This window comes from Manis javanica, chromosome 6, assembly GCF_040802235.1.
Source record: "Manis javanica isolate MJ-LG chromosome 6, MJ_LKY, whole genome shotgun sequence".
In the NCBI taxonomy this organism is placed as follows: Eukaryota; Metazoa; Chordata; class Mammalia; order Pholidota; family Manidae; genus Manis; species Manis javanica.
In genome coordinates this window covers 2,249,400-2,271,967 of record NC_133161.1, presented here as the reverse complement: position 1 = coordinate 2,271,967, position 22,568 = coordinate 2,249,400, and the positions used below count along the sequence as shown (strand labels likewise).

The following is a 22,568-nucleotide window of genomic DNA, read 5'->3' as shown; positions in this document are numbered from 1 at the left end:
AGAGAGAATATTTATATCTTAATTGTCTCAAAAGCTTGGCATGGTAATTGAAAATTCAAAGGTCAAAATTTCTACTTTGTTTTTCTTATTGTTCAAGAAATCAAGAGGCCAACAACAGTAAGATTGATAGAAATACATTTTCTCTGTCTCTTCTGCACATTATACTAAGAGAGAAAAGATGTCAGGTTGACAGCACTTTGTGATGTTTTCTATGTAAAGGCGAATATGCCTTAGTACACCTACTAATAGAGACACTGCCTAATAGGTAAAGAACTAACAGACAAATCATGAAAGAGGTTATTACAAAGAACACTGAACATTGCAAGACGTGTTTAACCTCACAAGCCATCAAATATGAATGAAAGCCCAGAGACGTTATGATTCACCAAATTATCACAAAAAATATATTAATCACAAGTACTGTATGAGAGAGAATGAACTGGTCCAAACTTTTTGGGTGGGGGTGATGTAGCCAGGGATTCAGAGGGACTAAAAATGTTCATAGCCATTAATGACCCTCTTGGGAATCTAATCCAAGAAAAATATCTCAAATCCAAACATATATGAATGAAGTTGTTATTCCAGAGGTACATATAATAGCAAAACAGAAGATACATTCTAAATATTGCCAACAGACTAATCAACTAAATTATAAAGGAATCATGTGGTTATGAGACAGGGACCATGGGCTTAGACAGAGCAGGGTGAGAGCCTCTGGAAAAATCAAAGCAAGATGATCCATTGTGGGATTTGCTCTGTCCCGGCTTGTTTTTCTGACTTCCAGGTGCTGCTTTGCTTCCTCCAGCCCTAAACAAATGATTTGCAACCTGGGCAATGCAGCAAGAAAGCCCAAAACAACGTAGTGAAAACAGCGAGGATTCCTTCTTGAAAATAAGACTGCATCTTAAAACCCAGTTAGTTAAAAAGTAAGTTTCTTAACAAACAGACAAAAACTCAGCCCACCTTGGGAGCAAAGTGTGCAGTCTTGAGCAATATGCTTCCAGACCAGGAAGCTGCTATTCCCGGAGGAAATCAGAGCAGTAAATTTATTATAAATAACCAGGAAGACTAATAAGAAACTTAGTGTTTCTTCAAAGGTAAACATTTCGGGACCACTTAGCAGGTGAATATCCCTAGCCCTTTGTCTCTTAACTGCCTATAAAACCCCTAGATGACGCACCACCCCAGGGCTCCCTTGTCCTCTCCTGGCCTGAGCCAGAAGCTCTGTCCTCTCACTTTATCTCTAAATAGAAGCCTCTGCCTGGCTCTCCTACCCTGAGTGTTTGCGAAGTTCATTCTTCAACTCCGTGAACAAGAACCCCGGCATCAATTACATATATTTAGTCAGTAAAATAATGCCTACACGTACTTTCTGAGCTAAGCATCTGAAGGGACATGGGCAAGCTGTCTCCGAGTAGTATGATTAAGAAGATTTTTTTCATGCTGTTCTTTTGTTTACCTATATATTTTTAGTTTTATATATGCACTAAGCATGTTTGTTTCAGAAATAAGGAAAACTCTTAAAAGAGATTTCATTTAAGAAACATTTACTAAGAGTAGATAAGCAAGCACTTATAATAACATACTAAGTGGACAGGGAAGATCTAAATCTTATGGTATGAGCCAAACTATGTAAATTAATATATATAAAGGAAGGAAATACACTGATAAGTTGAAAGTGGTAATAGCATATGGCTGGGTTATAGATAACTATTTTCTTTTTATTTCAGGCTTTCTACAATAAGCATGCATTACTTTCAGTATCAGAAAAATAGTTTTTATTGAAAAAAAATCTTGACCCATAATTTGTACCATAATGAAAATTAACTCAAAATGGATCAGAGATTTAAATGCAAAACCTAAAATCATAAAGCATCTAGAAGAAAATTTTTGTGACTTTGGGTTAGTAAAGATTACACAGGACACCAAAACTATAACCCATTAAAGAAAAAGTTGAGAAATCAGACTTCATAGGAATTAAAAACTTCTGCACTTTGAAAGATACTAATGAATAGGAAATGACAAAGACACTGACTGGGAGAAAATATTTTCAAACCACATATGTAATAAAGACTGGCATCCATCATATACAAAGAGTTCTCAAAACTTGATAACAAGAAACAATGACCCAACTTAAAAATAGGCAAAAGGTTTGAAAGAAGATATATGGGTGGCAAATAAGCACATAAAAAGATGCTTAATATCTTTAGCCATATTAGGGAAATGGAAATACAACCATGACAAAATGATGCCATAATCTATTGGAAGGTTAAAATTAAACAAAAACAAAAAACAAAAAAAATCCTAACAACCTGACAATGCCCAGTGCTGACAAGGATCCAGAGCAATTGTACCTCTTGTATCCTGCTGCCCAAATGCAAAACAGTACAGCCACCTTGGAATCCACCCTGGCAGTTCCTTATAGTCAGACACGCACACCCTGCATTACCCAGCAACTTCACTCATATCCAAGGAAGGAAAACTTAGGTTCACTCAAAAATCTGTATGCAGGTGTTGAGAATGTTTTATTCCTGATCACCAACAACTGGAAACCACTCAAATCAGCTAGCGGATGTTTAAGGAATGGGGGTCCATTTTTACAATGGAACTCGACTCAACACTGGTCTGCTCCACAACGTGGGTGAATCTAAATGCACTATGCTACCTAAAAAAGCCAGACTTGAGACCACATATTGTATGATTCCATGTATGTGATTTCACCTACATAACATTCTAGAAAAGGCAAAATAAGGGCAAAAAAACAGATCAGTGGTTGCCAAGGACTGGGGTTGGGAGAGGGTTGACTGCAAAGAAACAAGAAGGAATCAGAGAAATTTGGAACTATTTTATATCTTGATTGAGGTGGTGATTATATATAACCCTATGCATCTGCCAGAACTCACAGAATTGTACACTGAAAGCAGTGAATTTTACTCTTTGATTTTATGAGTAAAGTTGCATAATTGTTGGGAAGATGAAAAGGTTCTGGAGACGGATGGTGGTGACGGCTGCACAACACTGTGAATGTGCTCAATGTCACTGAGCTGTACCTTTAAAAATGGTTAAAATGGGAAAACTTATGTTTTGTATATTTTACAAAACAAAATAAATATAATAAAAGCAACGTCTCATAATTTTGCTGGCCATTGATTTTTTTTTAAATATCTTATTTCACCTTTGGGCAGCAATTTATTTTAAAGCACATTGATCTCTGTCACACCGCTGGTCCTTCCACCATCCCGGTGGAGCCCACTGGCCTTCAAATGGGCCCTTTGTAAATGTCAGGAAACAGGTACAGGTGGCCCGGTGACCTGCCATGCAACCTGCGGGCAGCGCCCTTCCCCTCCACCCCATCAGCACCCACTGTCCATCTCTCACCCGGAAGGGGGAAGGTGCCCTTCTTGCCCTGGGCTGAGTGACAGCAGGTGCTGCCTGAAGCCATGTGTGGATTTTTGGAAACAAATCCAATTCAGTCACTAATTAATTACATTCAGCAGCCTAAGCACAGACTTAGCTCAGTAAGATTCAAAAGTCACTTTTAACAAAAATGCCTCTCTTTACATTTTCTGTTAACACGGAGGAAACAAACGTCTCCATGAGATGACACGTTAGCCAGGTGTAACGCACTCTGGTAGCTTTTCTGCATCCTACACTGTTTTGTTTTCTTCAAGATGGTCATGACCCCCCCGCTAAGCTGACTTTATCACTTACTGATAAGCAGTGGCCCATGACTCACAAGGCACCTCTGGAGAGCCTGGCCACATAAAATTTTAGTGTCTGATTAACAACTTCTGTGGGGAAAGACTCAAGGATACACAAATTGTTGTTCAGTGATTAAGGAACGGAATATTTTTAAAAAATTAAACTGATCGAAGAGAGTCTTTACCTTCAGGCCTCACTTCCCACTCCTGTGACGCACACCACAGTTGCTCCCAGCCCAAGGGCAGCCTCGCTGGCCCCAGCCTGCCCCAGGGTCTTTGCACTGGCCCTCCACTCTGCCTGAAGAGAGCCAGGCAGCAGGGAGGCATGCGGCTTGGAGTCGCACTAAGCACTCCGGGGAGGGACGGTTAAGGCCACGCTGGTGAAGGAAAGCAGGCCGAGCAGGTCTGATTTGCTTGCTGTATTATTTCACTGCCTGCAGTGTGACTCAAAGTGCTAAATCTTTAAAATAAAAATAATCTTATTTTTCTCATCTAGTGGACCCAAAAAAATCTACAATTAAGTCAAATAAAATCAAGTAAGAATTATTCAAAGAGAATTGGTTTTTATCAATTCCCACTTAACCCAACAGAGTGGCCTGGGGGCTGCTGTCCCTTCCCCCTTCTTCCCAGTTGCGGCAGGAATGAATCCCACACTCTCTCCAGTGCACCCGGCCTCCAGGGTCTGCAGGGGCCCTGCGGCCAGGCCAGCTGTGCCTTTCCAGGGAGACTGCAGATCACCTCCGCTTCTACCACCAGGTGAGCTGGCTCCTGGGCTTCAAGTCTGGAAACAGACCCTGCCAGCGTCGTCTTCACCCATGGATTTGTATCCAAGCAGGCCCAGCATGGAGTTGTGGAAACATGTCCGCATTGGGCTGAGGTTGAGGGCATGCCTGGCAGTGCCTAATAACCATCCCATTGGTTTCTATCATTCTGCAGGAGAGCTTCAGAGATAAGGGATCTATTCTGCAGTATTTATCTGCTGTTCAGAACTGTAATGTGCAAAGGAGCCCAGCCAGAGAATCGCCCTGACAGCTGTCCAGTCTCCGAGCTATGTCTGTGCTCCCAATGTGACTGACAGCCGCTAGGGTGGAAGGGAGCTTCGAGGGAAAGGGGGAAGGAGCAGACCCACGGGCCATCACCAGGAGGAGGGCGGAGCTGCTGACAGGTCCACATGCCAAATAACACAGGGTGTCAGCAGAAGAGAGCGAACCACACAACCCTGGGTGTGTCCTACGGGTCAGAGGCCCTATCATGTCCGAAATAAGGAAAATAGGAAAACATGAGTTACCTGTTCATTTGTGTGAAAAAGAAACTCAGAGGAGGACTCAGGGATGGATTAGATCGGCCATGTGTAGGGGAGGGTGGATGGGGTGTCAGGGTGGGGAACAGACCTCTCTGGGCAGCCACTCTGCGTAGAATGTGACTTTAGAACCACATTAATGTCACAGTAGGCGATCAGTCAGTAAGGATGGAGGAAGAACTCCAGTGACATATAAGCAGAAACAAACGAACTGAACTGTGTCACGAATAAATAACAAAACATCATGGGAAGGGGTGGGCAAGAAAAAAGCTGGCCCAAGTCACTTCCGAGAACAGCCATTTGACTATATACTCTGCCTCAGCTCAGGCTGCTGTAACAAAATACCATAACCTGGACAGCTTAAACAACGAACATTTATTTCTCACAGGTCTGGAGGCTGGAAGTCCAAGATTACGGAAGTCCAACCGATTAAGGAGCGGTTCTTGGCCAGGACCCTCTTCTGGCCGGCAGACGGCCGTCTTCTTGTTTTGGGCTCAGAAGGCAGGGAGAGCGAGCTCCGGTGTCTCTGCTTGTAGGGGCACTAATTCCACCTCGGGGCCCCCACCTCATGACCTCCTCCAACTGGAGTCACCTCCTAAAGGCCCCGTCTCCTAATACTATCCCACTGTGGGGTAGGCTTCAACACATGATTTTGGGGGTGGGGGACACAGACATTTGCTCCATAACATACTCTGAAATTAAAGGCAAAACGAAACTGGATCCACCTGGAAGGGTTTTCCAGTGGTTAAATCAGTGATAATTGGAATGTAAAAAGCAATGATAATCAGTTGTAATTCATAGAATAAAATAAGAATTAATGAGTCCATACTGACTAAATAAATAAATAGCGAAGAGTGGAATCTCTTCCAAGTAATAAATGTAGAATTACAAAGTTATAAAAGCATCATTTGCACCCAACATAATAACAATTTAGGTAAGAATCATCAAGGGATGCTAAACTAATGGGCAATATTTGATCAGACACATACTTACTTAGTCTGAAAGTATTTCCCCACAAGATACTTGTTAATGACAAAGGGAAAAATAGCTACAGTGGAGAAGCCTGCTAGACACTGCCTCTGGGGGCGGGCCAGCTGGGCAGTTTCCTCAGGTGCCAATCTCTATGGGATGCACAAAAATCACTAGAAATGTGGAGGGATGGCAAAAATTATGTTTACTAGAAGGCTACTCCAGAAGACACTACTTATGAGTAGAAAAATCCTCCAAGCCACTCCCTCCCCAGCCCTGACGCCGGTGGAGGGCAGACCTTGCACTCTGGTTCATGTAAGGGGCTTGAACGCTTGGCAGCGTGTTGCTCAAAACGCTGGACGGGAGGCAGTGCTTGCCTACATCTCCGCACGCAGACCTCAGTTCCTTCTTTCAGTACATTATTTTTAAGCCTTAAAAACAATACTGGGCCACAGAGAAGAGAAATGATGTCTTGGTTCACAGTACCTATAGCGAAGCTGTGGGTGCCCTTTCCTCTGCCCAGTTGCTTACAAATTTCTGCAAAGCTCACTTTCCTGGCTGCCTCCTTTGGAAGGCTTCCCCCACAGCCCCAGCTGGGATGACGACTGCTTGTGCTGCCACTGAGTTGCCCATATCTGTTCCACCTCCGACCGACCTTCATTCTTTCCTCTGTCTTCTATTTGTTTGTCTCCACGTGAACCTGGTGCTTCTAAACAGCGGGGCAAGTTCTGATATGACTTCCCATCTTCACACCTATCTGGGTGATTGGCGCATAAACACTTGCTCAGCAGAGGGTGCAGGGGCTTGATTTTTTTTTTTTATGGACAAAATTTGGATGTCAATTTTTTGGGATCAGTTTTCCCCAGAGAAAACCTTAGCGTCCTATTTGGAGGTTACTCTTGATTTGGAAGGAGACATCGCAGACCTTTAGTTTAAGAAGTAAGCTAGAACAATACAATGTTCCTGCAAAACTCAAATCAAATTTGAAAATTTGAATAAAGAATAATCTTCAATAGTTTTAATTCAATGGCATCTCCTTTTTGATCAGTTGTATCTCAGATTAGCATTAAAATCAGCATCCTGCTGGTAAATCAACAGTGGGATGGGTTGTCTCCATCCTATCCTCATATTTAACTCAAAAAACAACTTCTTATAGAATATTACTCTTTGACTTTTCAAGTATGAAGAATTGCAGACTAATAAACCCGAAGCTTTTTAGCACCACGCTCTAACCAACTAAGCTAACCGGCCACCTCATAAATCCAAAGCTTTTTAATACTTATAATGACAAATGTTTTCAAATAAAACTGCTCAATGGAAAATCAGATACTGTGATAGGAAGAAATCAACATAATTCAGAGGATTCCACTACTATACAGATGTAGAACAAAAAAGCCTGATTTATTATGATGTAGTCTTCCAAACATACAGTAAGTTTGTTTTAGTGACAATGCTGGCATGAAACATGGAATTCCCTCATGCTCCGCCATGCAGCCCTCCACACGATGAACCCTACCCAGGGCACTTGTGCTTGTGCACACCGTCATATTGTGGCTTTATGTGAAAATTTACTCTATACACATTTTTCAATCTTATAAAAAAAATTTATCCAACTTACTTAAAGTAAAAAAACCAGTTCACCCATTCTCTTATCCCCCCTCCACCTATTGCAACCACCAACCTGTTCTCTGTTTCTCTAAGCTTGGTTTTATTTTTTGCTTTTAGTTTGGATTCCACATATAAGAGAAATCATATAGTATTTGTATTTCTGTCTTATTTCACTTAGCATAATTTCCTTGAGGTCTATTCATGTTTCTCCAAATGGCAAGATTGTATTTTTTTTATGGCCAAGTATTATTCCATTGTATATATGTACCATGTGTACTGTATCCATTGATAGATACTTAGGTTGTTTCCATGTCTTGGTTATTGTAACTAATGCTGCAGTAAATATGGGAGTGCATGTATCTTTTCACATTAGTGTTTGCGTTTGCTTTGGATAAATACCCAGAAGTTGAATTACTGGATCTGTTTTTGGATTACTGGCATTTCTGTTTTTAACATTTTGAGGAACCTCCGAACTGTTTTTCATAGTGGCTGCACCAGTTGACCTTCCCACCAACAGTGCCCAAGAGCTCTCTTTTCTCCACATCCTCGCCAACACTTACTACTTCTTGTCTTTTTGGTAACATTCTAACAAGTATGAGGCGGAATCTCATTGTGGTTTTTATTTGCATTTCCCTGATGACTAATGATACTGAGCGTTTTTTCATGTACCTATTGGCCATCTGATGTCTTCTTGTCTATTCAGATTTTCCACTCATTTTTTAATCGGATTACCTGGTTTTTTTTGCTGTTGAGTTGTGAGTTCTTTATATATTTTGGGTATCAGCTTATCAGATATATGATTTGCAATAATATTTCCCCATTCAGTAGGTTGCCTTTTCATTTTGTTGGGTTTTTTTTGCTGTGCAACAGCTTTTTAGTTTGATATAATAACATTTTCATCTCTAATTTTTTGTTCAACACTGTTCTGAGATCTTTCTGTTTTGGTATGCTTAGGTATACTTCACCATTTACACTTTGTGAGTGTATCACCATCTATTCATCCATTCTTTTATTTTTTTGATAACATTAGTTACTGTGTGTTTGTTTTATGTTTTTATATGTCTGGGGGTTTTGTTTTTGTTACTGTCAACAATACTGCAAGGGCACTGTGGTTCACATCTTATTGCCCAGGACAAGAATTTCTTCAGAGTATGTAATGGTATGTGTACGTGACATTTTTTTAGGTATGCAGCAGTAAAATTATTGGGTAGAAAAGATTTTTCCAGTTCATCTTCACTAGATATTATTAAATTAGTCTCCAATATGATTTTCTGCCTTATGCCTCTACAAACACCCACATTCTCACCAGCCCTTGGTATTGTCCAGCTTCTAAATGTTAATCTGATACATGTCAATTTCAATTTGTATACCCCTTATACAGTGAGGTTAGCAGCTTCTCATATTGTGATTAACCTTTTGCATGTGATCTGTGTGTTTATATCCTTTGCCCATTTTTCTGTTGGGCTACTGTTGCTTTTATTATTATTATTGATTAGTAAGAGATATGTGTATATATTTTGGGTACCACCACGAGTTGCAAACATCTTTTTCTACTTTGTGGCTTGTCTTTCCAAATTTAAATGGTATCTTTAGATACAGAGCAGTTACAAATTTTAAGGAGCTCCAATTTATCGATTCTGCTCCTATGCTGTTTTTTTTTTAAAAAAACATATTTAAAAAATCTTTTTCTTACCCACTGAATTGAAATAATTCAATTAGGCAAATGTTATCAAAATATTGATTTTTTTCCCTCTCATGTTCCAGTGTAGATCGATGAGAGATTTATTAGTGGGTCTCGTAACGTGGGAGTCTCGGTTCTCGGCCTGTCAATCTCTGATTGTCTAGAATGTTACTACTGACTCTTTCTAGCGGCAAAAGCTTTTAGAAGTGATTTTCAGGTCCAATAAAATATCTTATACATGATCTTTTAGAAAAAGGAGATGTTAGAACTATGGAGTCACGTAGTTCAAGTGAGGACTTGAAAATTAGTGGTGGCTTAGCTGTATGTTGTCTGTTTGACATGGATTCTGCCGTAAACCCGGACCTGCCGCCCTCCCTCCCTCCGTGCATCGCCCCCTGAATGCCTGCCCTCCCCCAGGGACCTCTGCTGTCCGCTCTTGCTCCCTGTCCATCTCTCACTCATCTCTTTAGCCACATTAAAAACTCCTCAGACCAGAGATGGCTTAAGTCACTATCACCACTCTCAGCATTTGGTGTGGCATGTTATAAATGGCAGGTGGTTAAATGAAAAATTGAACAAGCATTTGGTGAATGCCTTTTGGCAGGATTGTTCAAATCTTACATATCTGGTAAACATTCTGCTGGTGAAAATTCCACTGTTTGGGTTGCACAACTTTGAAGCTGCAAGGAGCCATCTTCGGACTCTGTCTCTCATCCCTGCCTCTTCACCCCTGTCTTCTGAGTCCAGGATTTGCCCACAAGAAGGACACAGCCAATGGCACTATTCAGGCCCCACTTTCCCAACCTCTCAGCCTGAAAGGAGTCCCCATCCTCATCCCAGGAGTGCACAGGGTCCTGAAGAGGGCCCCTGGCTTGGGTGACATGCCCATCCCTACAGGTAGTCTCACAGGATGATGGTGGGTGGTGGGGACAGAGTGGTGGTGACTGTATCCTGCCTTGGGCTCAGCCCACTCCCGGGCCAAACACCGAGCCTGGGGAGGCGCCATCTCATCAGCCCCCCTGGGCCACATATTCGGGTGGGAGGTGGGGAGAGGGCACTTCCCCAAAGTGTAGGGCGATTCCCCAACTCGTTAGAACAATGAATGTCTAGCACATGGGGTGTCAGTCTTGGCTCAGATCTTTCTAGGTGTGTGACCTTGCCAAGTCTTTGATTCTCACAGGGCCTCTGTTCCATTACAGCCTACCAGGTGCCATCTGTTCCACAATCCGATTATTCTAGAAGGAATGGGCAAAGGGTTTCTCCTTTTGAAATACTGTTGCAGGACTTTGATCCTTCCTCAAGGTTTCTAAGCTATAGGGCCTCCATAGTGTAGTTACTATGCCCTAGGAAACATTAGTGTCTGCTCTTCATGCCTTAACAAGGAAACTAGGGTCTAGATGTGTAAATGACCGCTGTGAAGTTAACACCATAAAAAGGCTCACAAGACATGTTCAGGGTTCCCACCAAGGCATGGCCTCACGAGATTTGTAGTTAGTCAAAATGATAAATGACAATTTAATGTTTTAATTGCAATAGTAAATGGCCAGATTTCTTTACCAAATCAGCAGTCAATACTTGAGGAATTAAATTTGTGGTTGCTGGAATGACAGTGCCAGCTTTTGGGCATGGAGTATTTTTTCTGGAGGATCTCCAGCTTCTTTCAGTAAGTTAACAGTCCTGCCCCGGGGAGTATCCCCAGTGTTGCTATAAATACTATGCAGTGACATCATACGGCTGCCCACAACATGTAAGTGATTATAGACAGGAGTTTTCTCCTGGGTGGACTGTACATGAAGTGAGGAGGCTGTGGGGGTTCCACCTCATTTTCTGTCCTTTCACACCATGAGACATGTCCCGACCCCACTTCCAATTTATAAAACAACATGGCAAGTTTGGGAGACCAGCCAGTGACATTTGTGATTCTCGTGGGCACTGTCCATAATCAACGTGCTAAACATGCTCCTGAAACACAAAGACATTATGTTACCGAAATAATGAGACGTTCTGGATTACAGTGTTGCCATTAAGGAAAGGAGTGAATTCTTGCTTCAGAAACCATCCTAGTGCGACTGGGCTTCCTTTGCATGTTTATACTTATGAAGTGGGACTTTGGTGGGAGTCTGATCTTAGGTTAGAAATGAGAGTCAGACTAACCATACTCTCTAATCAACTGACTGGTTACCATTTTATGCTTACACTTAGATGCAACTGAAACTCAAACAATGCAACTCAGGACCTTGGCTTTGCAGACGATTCCACTATTTGTCCAGCTGTGTCTGACACCTCTGCATGTTCCTATTGCCATTACTAAATGCATTGTTTAATTGACATCTTTAGATCTAAAAATTACCCAGTTTGGGATATTTTAGTCTTACCAGTATGCATTAGGATGACATCCTTTTAATATAAAGAAAATGTTCTCAATAATGAAAGAAATAGGCTAAGGAAAAAAATACCATAAAAAGAGAATTAAGACTGAAATGAATAACTGAGAAGTAAGGAACAGGATGAAAGGATGAACGCGATGTCTCTCTCTTCACGAGCAGCAGTATCCCTCAAAAGGGTCCCATGGCAAACAAACACCATTGTGAAAGCTGCTTGTGTGCGTGTAGGCCAAGGGCGGGGAGCCGGGTGGTTGTACAGGCACACACTTGAGGAAGGGTGGGTTTGTCCGGTTGTCCTTGGGAGGTCAACCTATCGTTTGTATTTTCCTAGTCTCAATTATAGTGGTTTATTCCCTTGTGCATTTTGTGATCTTTTTAAGTTCATAGTCGGTTGATCTTAAACTATGAAAAAGGTGGGGGCATAATTTGAAGAAGCCCTTCCAGGTCTCTGGCTTAATCTGGGGGCCTCAGGTCCATACCCTCTCATCCCATGGATTCAGTTCCTATTAGCAGAGCTGATGGGGACCTTCCCTCAGGGAAACTGCCCCTCTCCTGCGCTCACTATTTACAGCTCAGGCTTTTTTTTTCTCCTTTTCCTCTTCTTTCTTCATCTCTTGTGAGTTTAAATACTAAAATACAGCAGTTCAACAATGACAAATGTTTTCTGCAGAATGTTTTATGATGGGGGCTCTAGAACTTTCAGTCCATCATATTGACAAAAGAGGAAAACTTCTATATTCACTTTTAACAATAAACAAACTAAGCTTTTAAGATTTTCAGTAGAATATGTATGAAATTTTAAGTGCTCATCAGGTCTTCTTAGGTCTAACTATTTATTCCTGTAATGCCACACCTGGCCGTAGCTTCATGTAGGACGGAGAAGAAACACACGATGCTGGCAGGGCGACCTCGGGGCTCCCCCCTCAGTCCTTACAGGCATGCGTGAGCTCCCCAGAGCTGCTCTTCAGCTCCCCAAATGCAACGCACACGTAAGGCAAAGGTGTGGGAGCTGTCCTGTCTTCGAGGCCCCAGATCATGGGGGCTGAACTCGCCCATAGTACTTGAGTGTGTCTTCTAGAACCCTAGGTCCAATTAAAAGACAGCCTGAAGCTCTGGCTTCCCGACAGGTGTTTAATGCTGACTCAGTCCTCTCGAGCCAGAGGCGGTGTGAGTCAGAGGGCATTCCAACACAAGCAGTGCAGTTTTGTAACAGTTGACATTCCACTTTCATCAGGTTTCTAGGACAAGTTACAAAGGCAAAACCCTAAGTGGAAGAAAAAGGAGTTTGTTTTAAACCTTTACTCCCAGTAATTCATCAAGATCTTTGAGTGTTTGGTGTTCATGCTCAAAAGTTTTTCCAGTGGGTGTTTGGTGAAAAAAGTTTAGATTCTAAAGAAATTAAGTTTTCAGTGGTCCACAACTGAGACGTCTTTCCCTGACTACATCATCACCAAAGTACCTATGAGATTGTCTCATCTTTTTGAAATTGATTTTCTTGAAGCATCCTTTTTAAGATCACCACAGAAACCACCCTTAAAAACATCTGAGTCAGGAATCCTCCAGAGCTCAAAGAATACAAAAAAGTGACGAGGATTTCGAGTCATTTTTAATCTGGATGTGTGGATGTGCTTTCTGATGGAGACTTAGTTATTTGAGGTTGCTCATAAAACTTACTGTTGCTGTTTTTGCAGTGATTACACACAGCTCAATTGACAATGTTTTTTAAAAACCGTTTTGGGGTTTTTCTTTTTTGGATGAGTATTATTTGCATTAGTTATGAGTCCAGGAACACTTACTTTTCAAACATTTCATTGCGAAAAATTTCAAACTTAAAAGTCGAAAGAATGTAAACATTGTTTTCACCACCAAGATTTTGCCGTTTTCACTTCATCGTACTTGCTGTCGTCACATTCGTCTGTCCGGGAATCCAGGCCCCGCGTGGACTGCGGCACTGCTTCCCGGCTGGTGTCAGTACCTCCACTTCCACGGCTCCACGGCGGCCTACACGGTCGTCATCCTCCTAAAACGCAGATCTTACCAAGTAACCTTTGTTCTTAAACCCTTTCGGTCCTCCCCGGGCTGCAGAAACGTGCCCCAGGGGCCTCCGCCGCCCTGGCCCTCGCCCGCCTCCCAGCTTACCGCTTCCCCCTCTAACAGGCCAGCGGCCGCGTACCGCTCGCAGCTCTCGAATCAGGCGAGGTCACGGGCAGTACTGAGCCTTTGCTCAGCCTTCTCTTTCGACCCCACGGCCGCTGTTACGAAATCAACGTTTGCCGGCGGCGTGTACTCAACGACGGCCCTGCATGCACCGACGCCCGCGCCTCCAGGGGGCTCCGGTCCCGGCGGCACGCGCCCGCGGCAGCCCGGCCTCGGCGCCCGGTGCCCGCTCCTTCGGGCTGCTGCGGCGAGGGCCAGCTCGCTTCCGGCGCCGGCGCGCGGCACCTGCGGCCGCGCCCCCGGACCGCGTCCCCGCGCCCCCGGTCCCCGTCGACTCGCGGCCGGGCGCGGGCCTGCTCTTGCCCCAACGCCGGCGGCCGCTGCGGCCGCAAAGCTCGGCGCCGCCTGCCGCAAAGCGCTTACGACAGGCAGGGCCCGGTGCCGCACTACGGCCGACAACGGCCGCCGCCGTCTCCCCTGACGTCCAGGTTTTTGGAGCCCAGCGGGGCCGTCTGCTGCGTGGCGGCCGTCCGTGCCCGTCCTGCGTGTCGGGGCGGCTCGGAGCTGCTGCGGACTGGGCGTGCGGTCGCCGGCGCCTCCCGGCCGCCATCATCCCGGCGTGCACCGCGGCGGCGGCCGGTGCAGCGGCGGCCATGTTGCGATAGTCTGTTGTTTTCTTCCTGCGGAGGAGCCTCCAGAGCGGCCGCCACCGCTCGCTCGCCGGCCGCGGTTCCTGGCCCGCGGCCCCCACCCCGCCTCCGGGCATCCCCGGGCCGCGGCTGGCCCAGCGGCCCACCGTCTGGCTGGGAGGGCGAGGCTGAAGGCCGGGCTCCGCGAGCGCCATGGCGGCCGCCCTGGGAGCGGGCGGAGGAGCCGGCGCCGGAGGTAAGAGAGGCCGCCCTGCGCTGGCCGGTCGGGCCGGGCCGGGTTGGGCCCGGCCGTGCGCCCGCGCAGGTAGCGCGGCCGCCCCCAGCCGGCGAGGCCGCGAGCCCCAGTGGGCCCGCTGCGTGGCGGAGGACAGCGCGCCCGCGCCGAGGGCCTTAAGGGGCGCGGGCTCAGGCCCAGGACGGCCACGCAGCTCAGGGCCGAAGGGGTGTACGTAACAGTGCGGCGTTTCGGGAAGTTAGGTTTCTTAAAAAGTGCTTCAGCTCTGAGTCCGGGGAGAGGAAATCCCGGGGCAAAATACCTCCAAAACCCGACATTAGTCAAAGGGAGAAATAAAGTTTTAAATCCTTTTATTGCCCACAAACTGCAGTCCGGGCCCTTCTCTCTTTCCTGCCCCTGCAGAAAACCGGTCCCCCTCCCCGCTCAGGTGTCCATAGGCCCTGCGTTGCCCAGGTAATTACCCGCTGATAAGGAGATGAACTCTCCACCCCCCGAGGAATGATGCAAGTGCACTGAAGCCATACTTCTCTCCACCCTTGAGCTCCTGTTGATATGCAGATGTACTAAAGCGAGGTGGGGTATTCTGGAAATATTACAATTTTATCCACAAACTCATGCCCCTATTTTTACACAAATTCCTTAGTTGTCCAATAAAAATCTGTTACTGTTTCATCAGCATCCTGCGAAGAAGGAAAGGGGGCAAGAAAGGTTTGCACACCGAGTTACTTCGGGTAGCTTCTCTTATTTTGCAAGTATAAATGATTTTGATAGGGCCCCTATCACATTTTGTGGATTGAAGGTTTCTTGTTTTTTTGAATATAGAGAAATACTTAACACTGGCTTTTTAAAATGATTTTTAAACTTCGTTAAAGGAGATCTTTAGATGGCAAAGTATGAACAATAAAAGCACTTGAGATTAATTCTCATATTAAACCATTTTCGTGTCTACTCCAGAGTGTCTTTAGTAGTGTTTACTTATAACCACATTGCAATAATCCTTAGGAATTTTGGCCTAAATATCAAAACGTTTGATGGCAAAACAGAAAAAACGGAGACTGAATGCAGAAATGTCGTTTCCTGCAATATGATTTGGTGTATGCAACTTTTCTGTCAGATGATTTGTGTGTGTGTGAGATCTTTTTTGGTTAGGTTTTTCTGGTTACATTTGAATATTATGGTTTTATATTTAGTATATGGTTACTTTCTAGGTGTTAAGATCATGTATTATTTATCATTCTCAAAGTGTAGTCTGGGAACTCCTGGGTCAAAATTGTTTTCATTGAGAACACAAACACGTTTATTGGCATGTTTCACTCACCTACCGGGGAATTTTCCAGAGGCTGCATGACTTGTGAAGACATTACACCAGTGGCTAATAGCATGTGTGTTTGCACATTTTTTTCAAGTTTTTCATTTTTAGTTTCTAAAACAGTAAATGTCAATGAATATAATCCACATAGAAGCTTTTTGGTGTCTTCAATAAATTTGAGTTCAGAAAGTTTGAGAATTGCAGCACTGGAGGATTAGGTAGGCCTTACCTCCCCGCTTTGGAGTGAGAGTGTCCTTCCATTTTGCCACAGGTGCCTGGTTTGGTTTCCAGTTGCTCTTAGACTAAAGCCAAACTCCTTACCAAGGTGTGAGTTCCACAGGGCCTGTCAGCTGCGTCCTCACCAACACGTGTGAGCTTGGGCCTGCTCCCCTCCCAGGACTGCCCCTGCCCTCCCTGTGGCTGGGCTGGCTCCTCACCCCCAGGTCCCAGCCTCTGGGGAGGTTCATTTCTACCTTAGGTATCCCCATCTCCTTATTATTCTTTGGCACCCCTGTTTTCTTCAGAACATTTATCCCAGTTTGTAGTGTTATTTACCAACCTTTTTAAACCTCTCTTGGACAGTAGTCTGAAAGCACCCATGAGGACAGGAATGCGGCCTGTTTTACCTGCCATGTATTCCAAGTCTGGCATATTGTGTATGTTTTACAAATATTTAACCAATAAATCAAAGAATGAAATGTTTTCTTTATGAATTCCCTCACACCCTTTTCTGTGCATATGTAAGTTGCATATTTACAGCTGTGTGGCCATTTATGGTATGAACAGAATCATGTAGTGTTCCGCAGTTCGCTTTGTTCATTTAAGAGTAGGTCCTGGGGATCCTCCCACATCAGTAGCTGAGAGTTGTATGTATCCATCGTAGACTATTTAACCTTTTTTCTGTTGATGAACATTTATTTTTACTTTTTCTCTACCACAAAATAGTGCACTAGACCTCTGTAGACACATCTTGGTGTGCTTAAACAAATATTTCTCTAGAAGTGGAAATATTGTGTTGTTGTAAACTACATGTTTAAAATTTTAATAGCTATTGTCAAGTTGTCCTCAAAAAAGTTGGTGTCACCTTATCCTCCCATCAGTGATGTTGGAAAGTACCCCATTTCCTGTGTCCTTTCTAAGAATCTTTTAAATCTTTGATAATCTTGAGACAGAAAAACAGCCTCATTATTGTAATTTATATTTTCCTGATCTCTAGTGAAGTTAAACATATTTTCATATATTATTTATTTTTGTGACTTGCCTGTTCATATCACTTGTTGTCTTTTATTGGGCAGTTCATCCCTTTTTCATTCTTTGTATATTATGTTAGGATTATTAACCCTTTTTTATCATGTTTGCCCTATAGCCTTGTTTTAAACTTTTCATTGTATGGGAGTTTAACATTTTTACCTTATGAAATATATCAGTTTTTATAAGTTTTTTTTGTAATGGTGTCTCCATGCCAAGAGTTCCTCTATGCTTTAAAATTTTATGCTTTTGTGCCTTTTTATATTTAGCTTTTACTTCATATGGAATTTTATTTTGGGTATTGTATTCTAATACGATTTATTGGATTCTCCATCTTTCCATTTACATAATATATTCAATTCCCATTCATAGTTTTTAAATATTGCTTCATTTTGTGTGTGTGTGTGTGTGTGTGTGTGTATGTATGCTTTTTCAGACATTTCTTGATTGGCTCTGCATTTTTTAATGAACTTCAGAATCATCAATATGTTCTATAAAGAATTCTGCTGGAATTCTTATTGGGATTGCATTGAGTTCATTAACATAATTTGGGAGTGATTGGTATTTTTATGATACGGGTTCTTACATCCAGCAACAAAACTGTTTCTGTCCCTCAGTCATGATGTTTATTGAATACCTACTGGGTCCTGGGGGCTCAGCTGGGAGGTTGGGATACATAGTGAACAAAGCAGACAGAGATCCCTGGGCTTATGGAACCCACATTAGTAAAATTTTCTTTGTATGTAGTTCTTTCTCATTTCTTGTTAGTTTTATGCTAGATATTTTGTGTTTGTCATGGTGAATGATATATTTTATCCTATTACATTTTCAAATTTGTTACTTATCTACTATAGAAAAGTTTTTTTTTTTTTAATCATTGAATCAGATGTGACTGGGTTATTGGGAGCTTGTTTTAATAGTTTGGTGCTTTAGATTTTCTAGTTGACAGTAATCTGTAATGTCTTATTCTAATATTTATATCCCTTATTTCTTCTTGTCCTAGAACATTTTTTACCAAGTCCTCCACAAAAATGTTGGATAGTGTTGGGTGATGACAGACATCTTCATCTTGTTCTGATTTTTAATGAGAGTTCTTCTAATGCTGTACCATTGAGTATGGTGTTTGCTGTAGGTTTCTGATAGTTACTGTTTGTTTAGCTAAGAAAGTTTTGTTTTTTTTGAGCTGGGTTTTTAATTTCATCAAATGCTTTTTCTTCATTTACTGAGGTCATACATGGGGCTCCTTCTTTAATCTCTTAACATAGTGTGGTCATATGGAGAAATTTTCAGTGCTGAACCAACCATGTGTTCTTGGGCTCCAGACCTCGTTAACTGCATGTTTCATACTTGAAAATTTATTGTTGGGTTTTGGTGTAGGATTTAGTGTGATCATGAGAGGTTGGCGTATGGTTTTCTTCCTTTGTATCTGTGTGTGCATATGTGCTACCCTGTTGTTCTTGTGATAGGCTGGCTCCCTACAACGAATTGGGAAGTTTTCTGAAACGGTGTATTGAATGTTGGGAGAACTCTTCTCTGCTAAGCCATTTTAATCTGGTGCTTCTTTATTTTTCAGTTTTTTGTATTGTTAGTCTGTTTAGCTTTTTTAAATCCATGGGTCAATTTTGATAAACTTTTCTGGAAAAATTATTTATGTTTATATTTTCCAATTAGTTAATATTAATGTTAAATGTTATAGCTTCCTAAGAATGGACATGTTGAGGGTAAATTTTTGGAGACCCATGCATGTCTGAATAAATTCTTTATTTTCATACTTGATTTGGTTAGGTCAAAAATTCTAGATTTGGATTCATTTTCCTTAGACTTTTGGTGGTATTGCTGTGTTGTTTTTCTGGCTTCCACTTCTGCTCTGATAATTCTGATGACATCCTGATTCTTTATTTTTATGTAAACCTTTTTCTCTCCCTGGGACGTTATAACATCTTCCCAGTGTTCTAAAATTCCATTAACATAGGTCTTTATATTGTTGTGCTGTGTGTTTGGGGGACACCTTAGTCTGGAAATATGCATCCTTCAGTTTTGGGAATTTTCTTACATTTTTTTCTCCCTTTCATTTCCTCTGTTCTTACCTGAAATTTAATATTGGATTTTGGTGCTGCATTTATATACAAAACATAAGAATAGTGAGACAGTTTATTAAGATTCTTTTGGAAAGATAGGTATCTGGTAATGAGTAGATTCAAGGACTTGACTACGAAGATGAGAGAAGAGCAGAAATCAGGGTGGTTCTGGGGCCTCCGGCAGGCGTGCAGCTGCTCCTGAAACTTTCCTCTGCTGAGGCTCTGTGGCTACCACTCCTGTAGGTACTTTCTTACAAGCATGGGAATTTTGTTCCTGTTGGGCCAGATTCTGTTTATGTTAGCTGTTTTTTATCTGTGGCTAAATGTGGGTCCATTGTTCTAGATTTTTTGATATTATCCCTTCCTTTTGGAGAGAAGATGAATTCTGATGACTGAGTCAATTAAGGAAAAACAACAGAATTCAAAAGAAAGCACGTGTCTTGTAGGCCACCAGCTGGTTAAAATGTTAAAATGATTCTGTTGCGTGATTTGGTAGCTTCCATGAATAAGTGAACTTCTACCTAAACATGCAGGAAGTCATGGTTGTCCTTTTTAATGTTTCTATATAGGAAATCAGAGGGTATGTTAGTACACTTGCTTCCTAAATAAACCCAAGAGCACTGTACTTGGTGTTTGCGAGACCTGAGTTTAAATCTGGGTTTGCTGTTTACTAACTTTGGGTAGTTTTTTAATTAGCTTTCACAGCTATAAAAGGAGGATTTGGGGTTGGATTAAATGAGAAAATGAATGGAAAAATGGTAACTTGATGAAGTTAATGAAGCCCCTGTTCAGCTCTTTAGTAGTGCTAGGATAACTTGAGTTCTGTCTGTCTTGTTTCAGTCAGAACAGAAGCTGTGCCATGCATTTCAAGTATGAATGGTTTTCATACAGGCACTAGAGGCTTATACAACCCTTGGAAAGTCTGGAGGTCAGGAAAACTTTGTCTGATAATCTCAGCCTGGTGGTCAGGAGCTTGCCTGGAAGCCCCTGTGACTCTGCAGACTCTCTGGAAGCTCCCATGGGCCGTGTCCATTTGCAGCACTGAGGGTGTTGCCTTTTTCATGGTGCCAATTCTCAAGAAGCTGCCACTGTCAGAGCTCCTGCAAGCCCAGGTGCAGTGCATGGCTTCCTAGTTCACTCTGGCTTCTCTGAGAACCTCACATCTGCCTTTTGTGTGTCCATGTCCTGCCTCTACCCCTTGAGATAACTGAGAACTGTGACGCAGACGTCCTGTGACTACCTTGCCCTGCAGATTCTGACTCAGCAGCACAGAGGGAAGGAGGCTCTGGGAAGTGCATTCCCTACATTTCCCTCTGCAGGATGACCACCGTTAGCACAACCATCACTTATGTTTGGAAGGAAAAGTGAGACTGGTGAATGGATTTTCTCCCTTTCTTTGACATTTCTTCCCTTAAACTTCGATTTAGCAACTGATCTTCAGCAATTTAGCAGGTTTCACTTTTTAAAAATAAAGTCTAGATTCCTTGGAAAAGGTATGGGGTATCGTTTTCTCTAGATTCTAAGTCACTATGGGCACATCTGTTTGGCTGAGCTCAGACCATGTGTCCCCTTCTGAGCTGCCCAGAATGGTAGAGAACTCAAGGATCTAGCTTTAGAGCCTCATGTTGGGAGGCCAAGCTCTGCCTTCCATTAGGACTCATGCTATGGTGATGGATTTCCAAGATAGGAAGAGGAAATTCACTTGCAGGACAGGCAGACAGATGGCCAGTCGGCTTCATCGGCAGAGGCAAGGCTCGTTTGGGGCAGGACTCACCCAGGGGGCCACTTAAGTAAGAGATTTTTCACAATGACTACAAATTATTTTTCAAGCAACATGATGTAGGACTCTTTCTGAACATTTTACTTGGTTACTCAGTGTGATAGTTTTACACTGTAGGGCTAATAGCCCACTTTGAAAGTTCTTGAACATTATCCAGATTATTCTTTCTTTCTAGTTACTGTTTAAATAAAGGGCCCAGGTTTACTCACCTGTAAAATGTGGAATTTTGACTTGTGAGTGATTCAGAATACCAGCATATCGTACATGAGAGTGGGGTCGAAGCAGAAGGAAGGCTGAGAGCCTTCGGATCAGAGCAGCGACTAGCACAGTGTCTTTGTAGGGCCAGATCATAAATATTTTCAGCCTTGTAGATCACATGGCTTCTCTTGGCGATTACTATGCTCCACCCTTGTAGCCTCACAGTAGCTCTAGACAGTAAGTAATTGAATTGTCATACAGTGTTCCCACATTAGTTTATTTACATAAATGTGTAATAGCCAAATTTGGACAGAAAACTGGGGCAGACCCTACTTGGCCTATGAATTGGTAGTTTGCTGACTCTTGGACTAGACAATTGTCTAGAACACTGTTGCAAGCTAATACTCTATTTTTAATCCAAGTTCCAGCTTCCTGGAAGAGAGGAAATAGTGAAATGCTAAGTAAAAAGATTATATTATCTTTGGTCTTGCTGATAAGGAAAATTGACTCTCTTTTTAAAATAGGGTGTCCGATACAAGGTCTAGCCTTGAAAGAGAGTCTGCAGACCAAGGCATTGGCCGCTCTTGTCCCGCCTCTTTGGTCTTCAGGGATGCACGTTTCATCCTTTAAAACTGTGGACTAGTTTTGTTCTCTTTTCCACTCAGGAAGACAGATGTAAAGTGGAATTTAAAAAAAGGGATTTGTCTGTATTCTAAAGGAAGAACAGAAGGGAAAGAATTGCAGAAAATGTAAGAACAATAAAAACAGGCATACAGGGTTCTTGTCTTAGCTTGTTTCTTAGGATTTTGAGTCATGTTCTTTATATACCCATTTCTACATTCTTTATTCCAGGGAGAAAGTGTGTGCTTGGTTTCTGCTTCATTGGGTGTCGTCTTTCCTTTGCCTCACGTGCCTTTTTCTAAGCATAAGGTTGCCTGTATTTACAACCACTTTTATTTCATTTTGGGAATTTAAGATATTTTCCACTTCCATGTGATGCTGTAGCTGTATATGCAGACCTCACGTATTTGTGGGTTTGGTTCCAGACCACTGCAGTAAAGCAAATACTGCAATAAAGTGAGTCGAGTAAATGTTTTCGTTTCCTAGTGTATATAAAAGTTGTGTTCATGTTGTACTGTGGTCTATTAAGTGTGCAAGAGCATGAGGTAAAAAAACTAGTACCTACCTTAATTAAAAAATAATTTATTGCTAAAAAATGCTGACCATCAATTGAGCTTTCAGTGAATCAATCACTGATCACCATAACAAA

At 42.6% G+C, this 22,568-nt stretch overlaps 1 protein-coding gene and 1 long non-coding RNA gene across 5 annotated transcripts in view; one reads left to right on the top strand and one right to left on the bottom strand.

The window, feature by feature from the left end:
• Positions 1–12,301: 12,301 nt before the first annotated feature.
• On the bottom strand, positions 12,302–14,036 carry LOC140849820 (uncharacterized). Of its 2 annotated transcripts, XR_012132026.1 has the most exons (3): positions 13,783–14,036; positions 13,440–13,663; positions 12,302–12,907 (listed from the first exon to the last, which is right to left on the bottom strand). It is a non-coding gene; the product is annotated as an uncharacterized lncRNA (long non-coding RNA). The 2 variants fall into 2 exon arrangements; XR_012132025.1 differs by having other exon boundaries at positions 12,302–13,663.
• A 442-nt stretch (positions 14,037–14,478) lies between these two features.
• Positions 14,479–22,568, top strand: part of RBM33 (RNA binding motif protein 33) — a 112,898-nt gene continuing 104,808 nt past the window's right edge. For all 3 annotated transcript variants that reach the window (XM_073238147.1, XM_073238146.1, XM_073238145.1), the window contains exon 1: positions 14,479–14,685. In XM_073238147.1, coding sequence (XP_073094248.1) covers positions 14,643–14,685 — 43 coding nt within the window. In that variant the 5' untranslated portion in view covers positions 14,479–14,642. The remainder of the gene's footprint in view (positions 14,686–22,568) is intronic.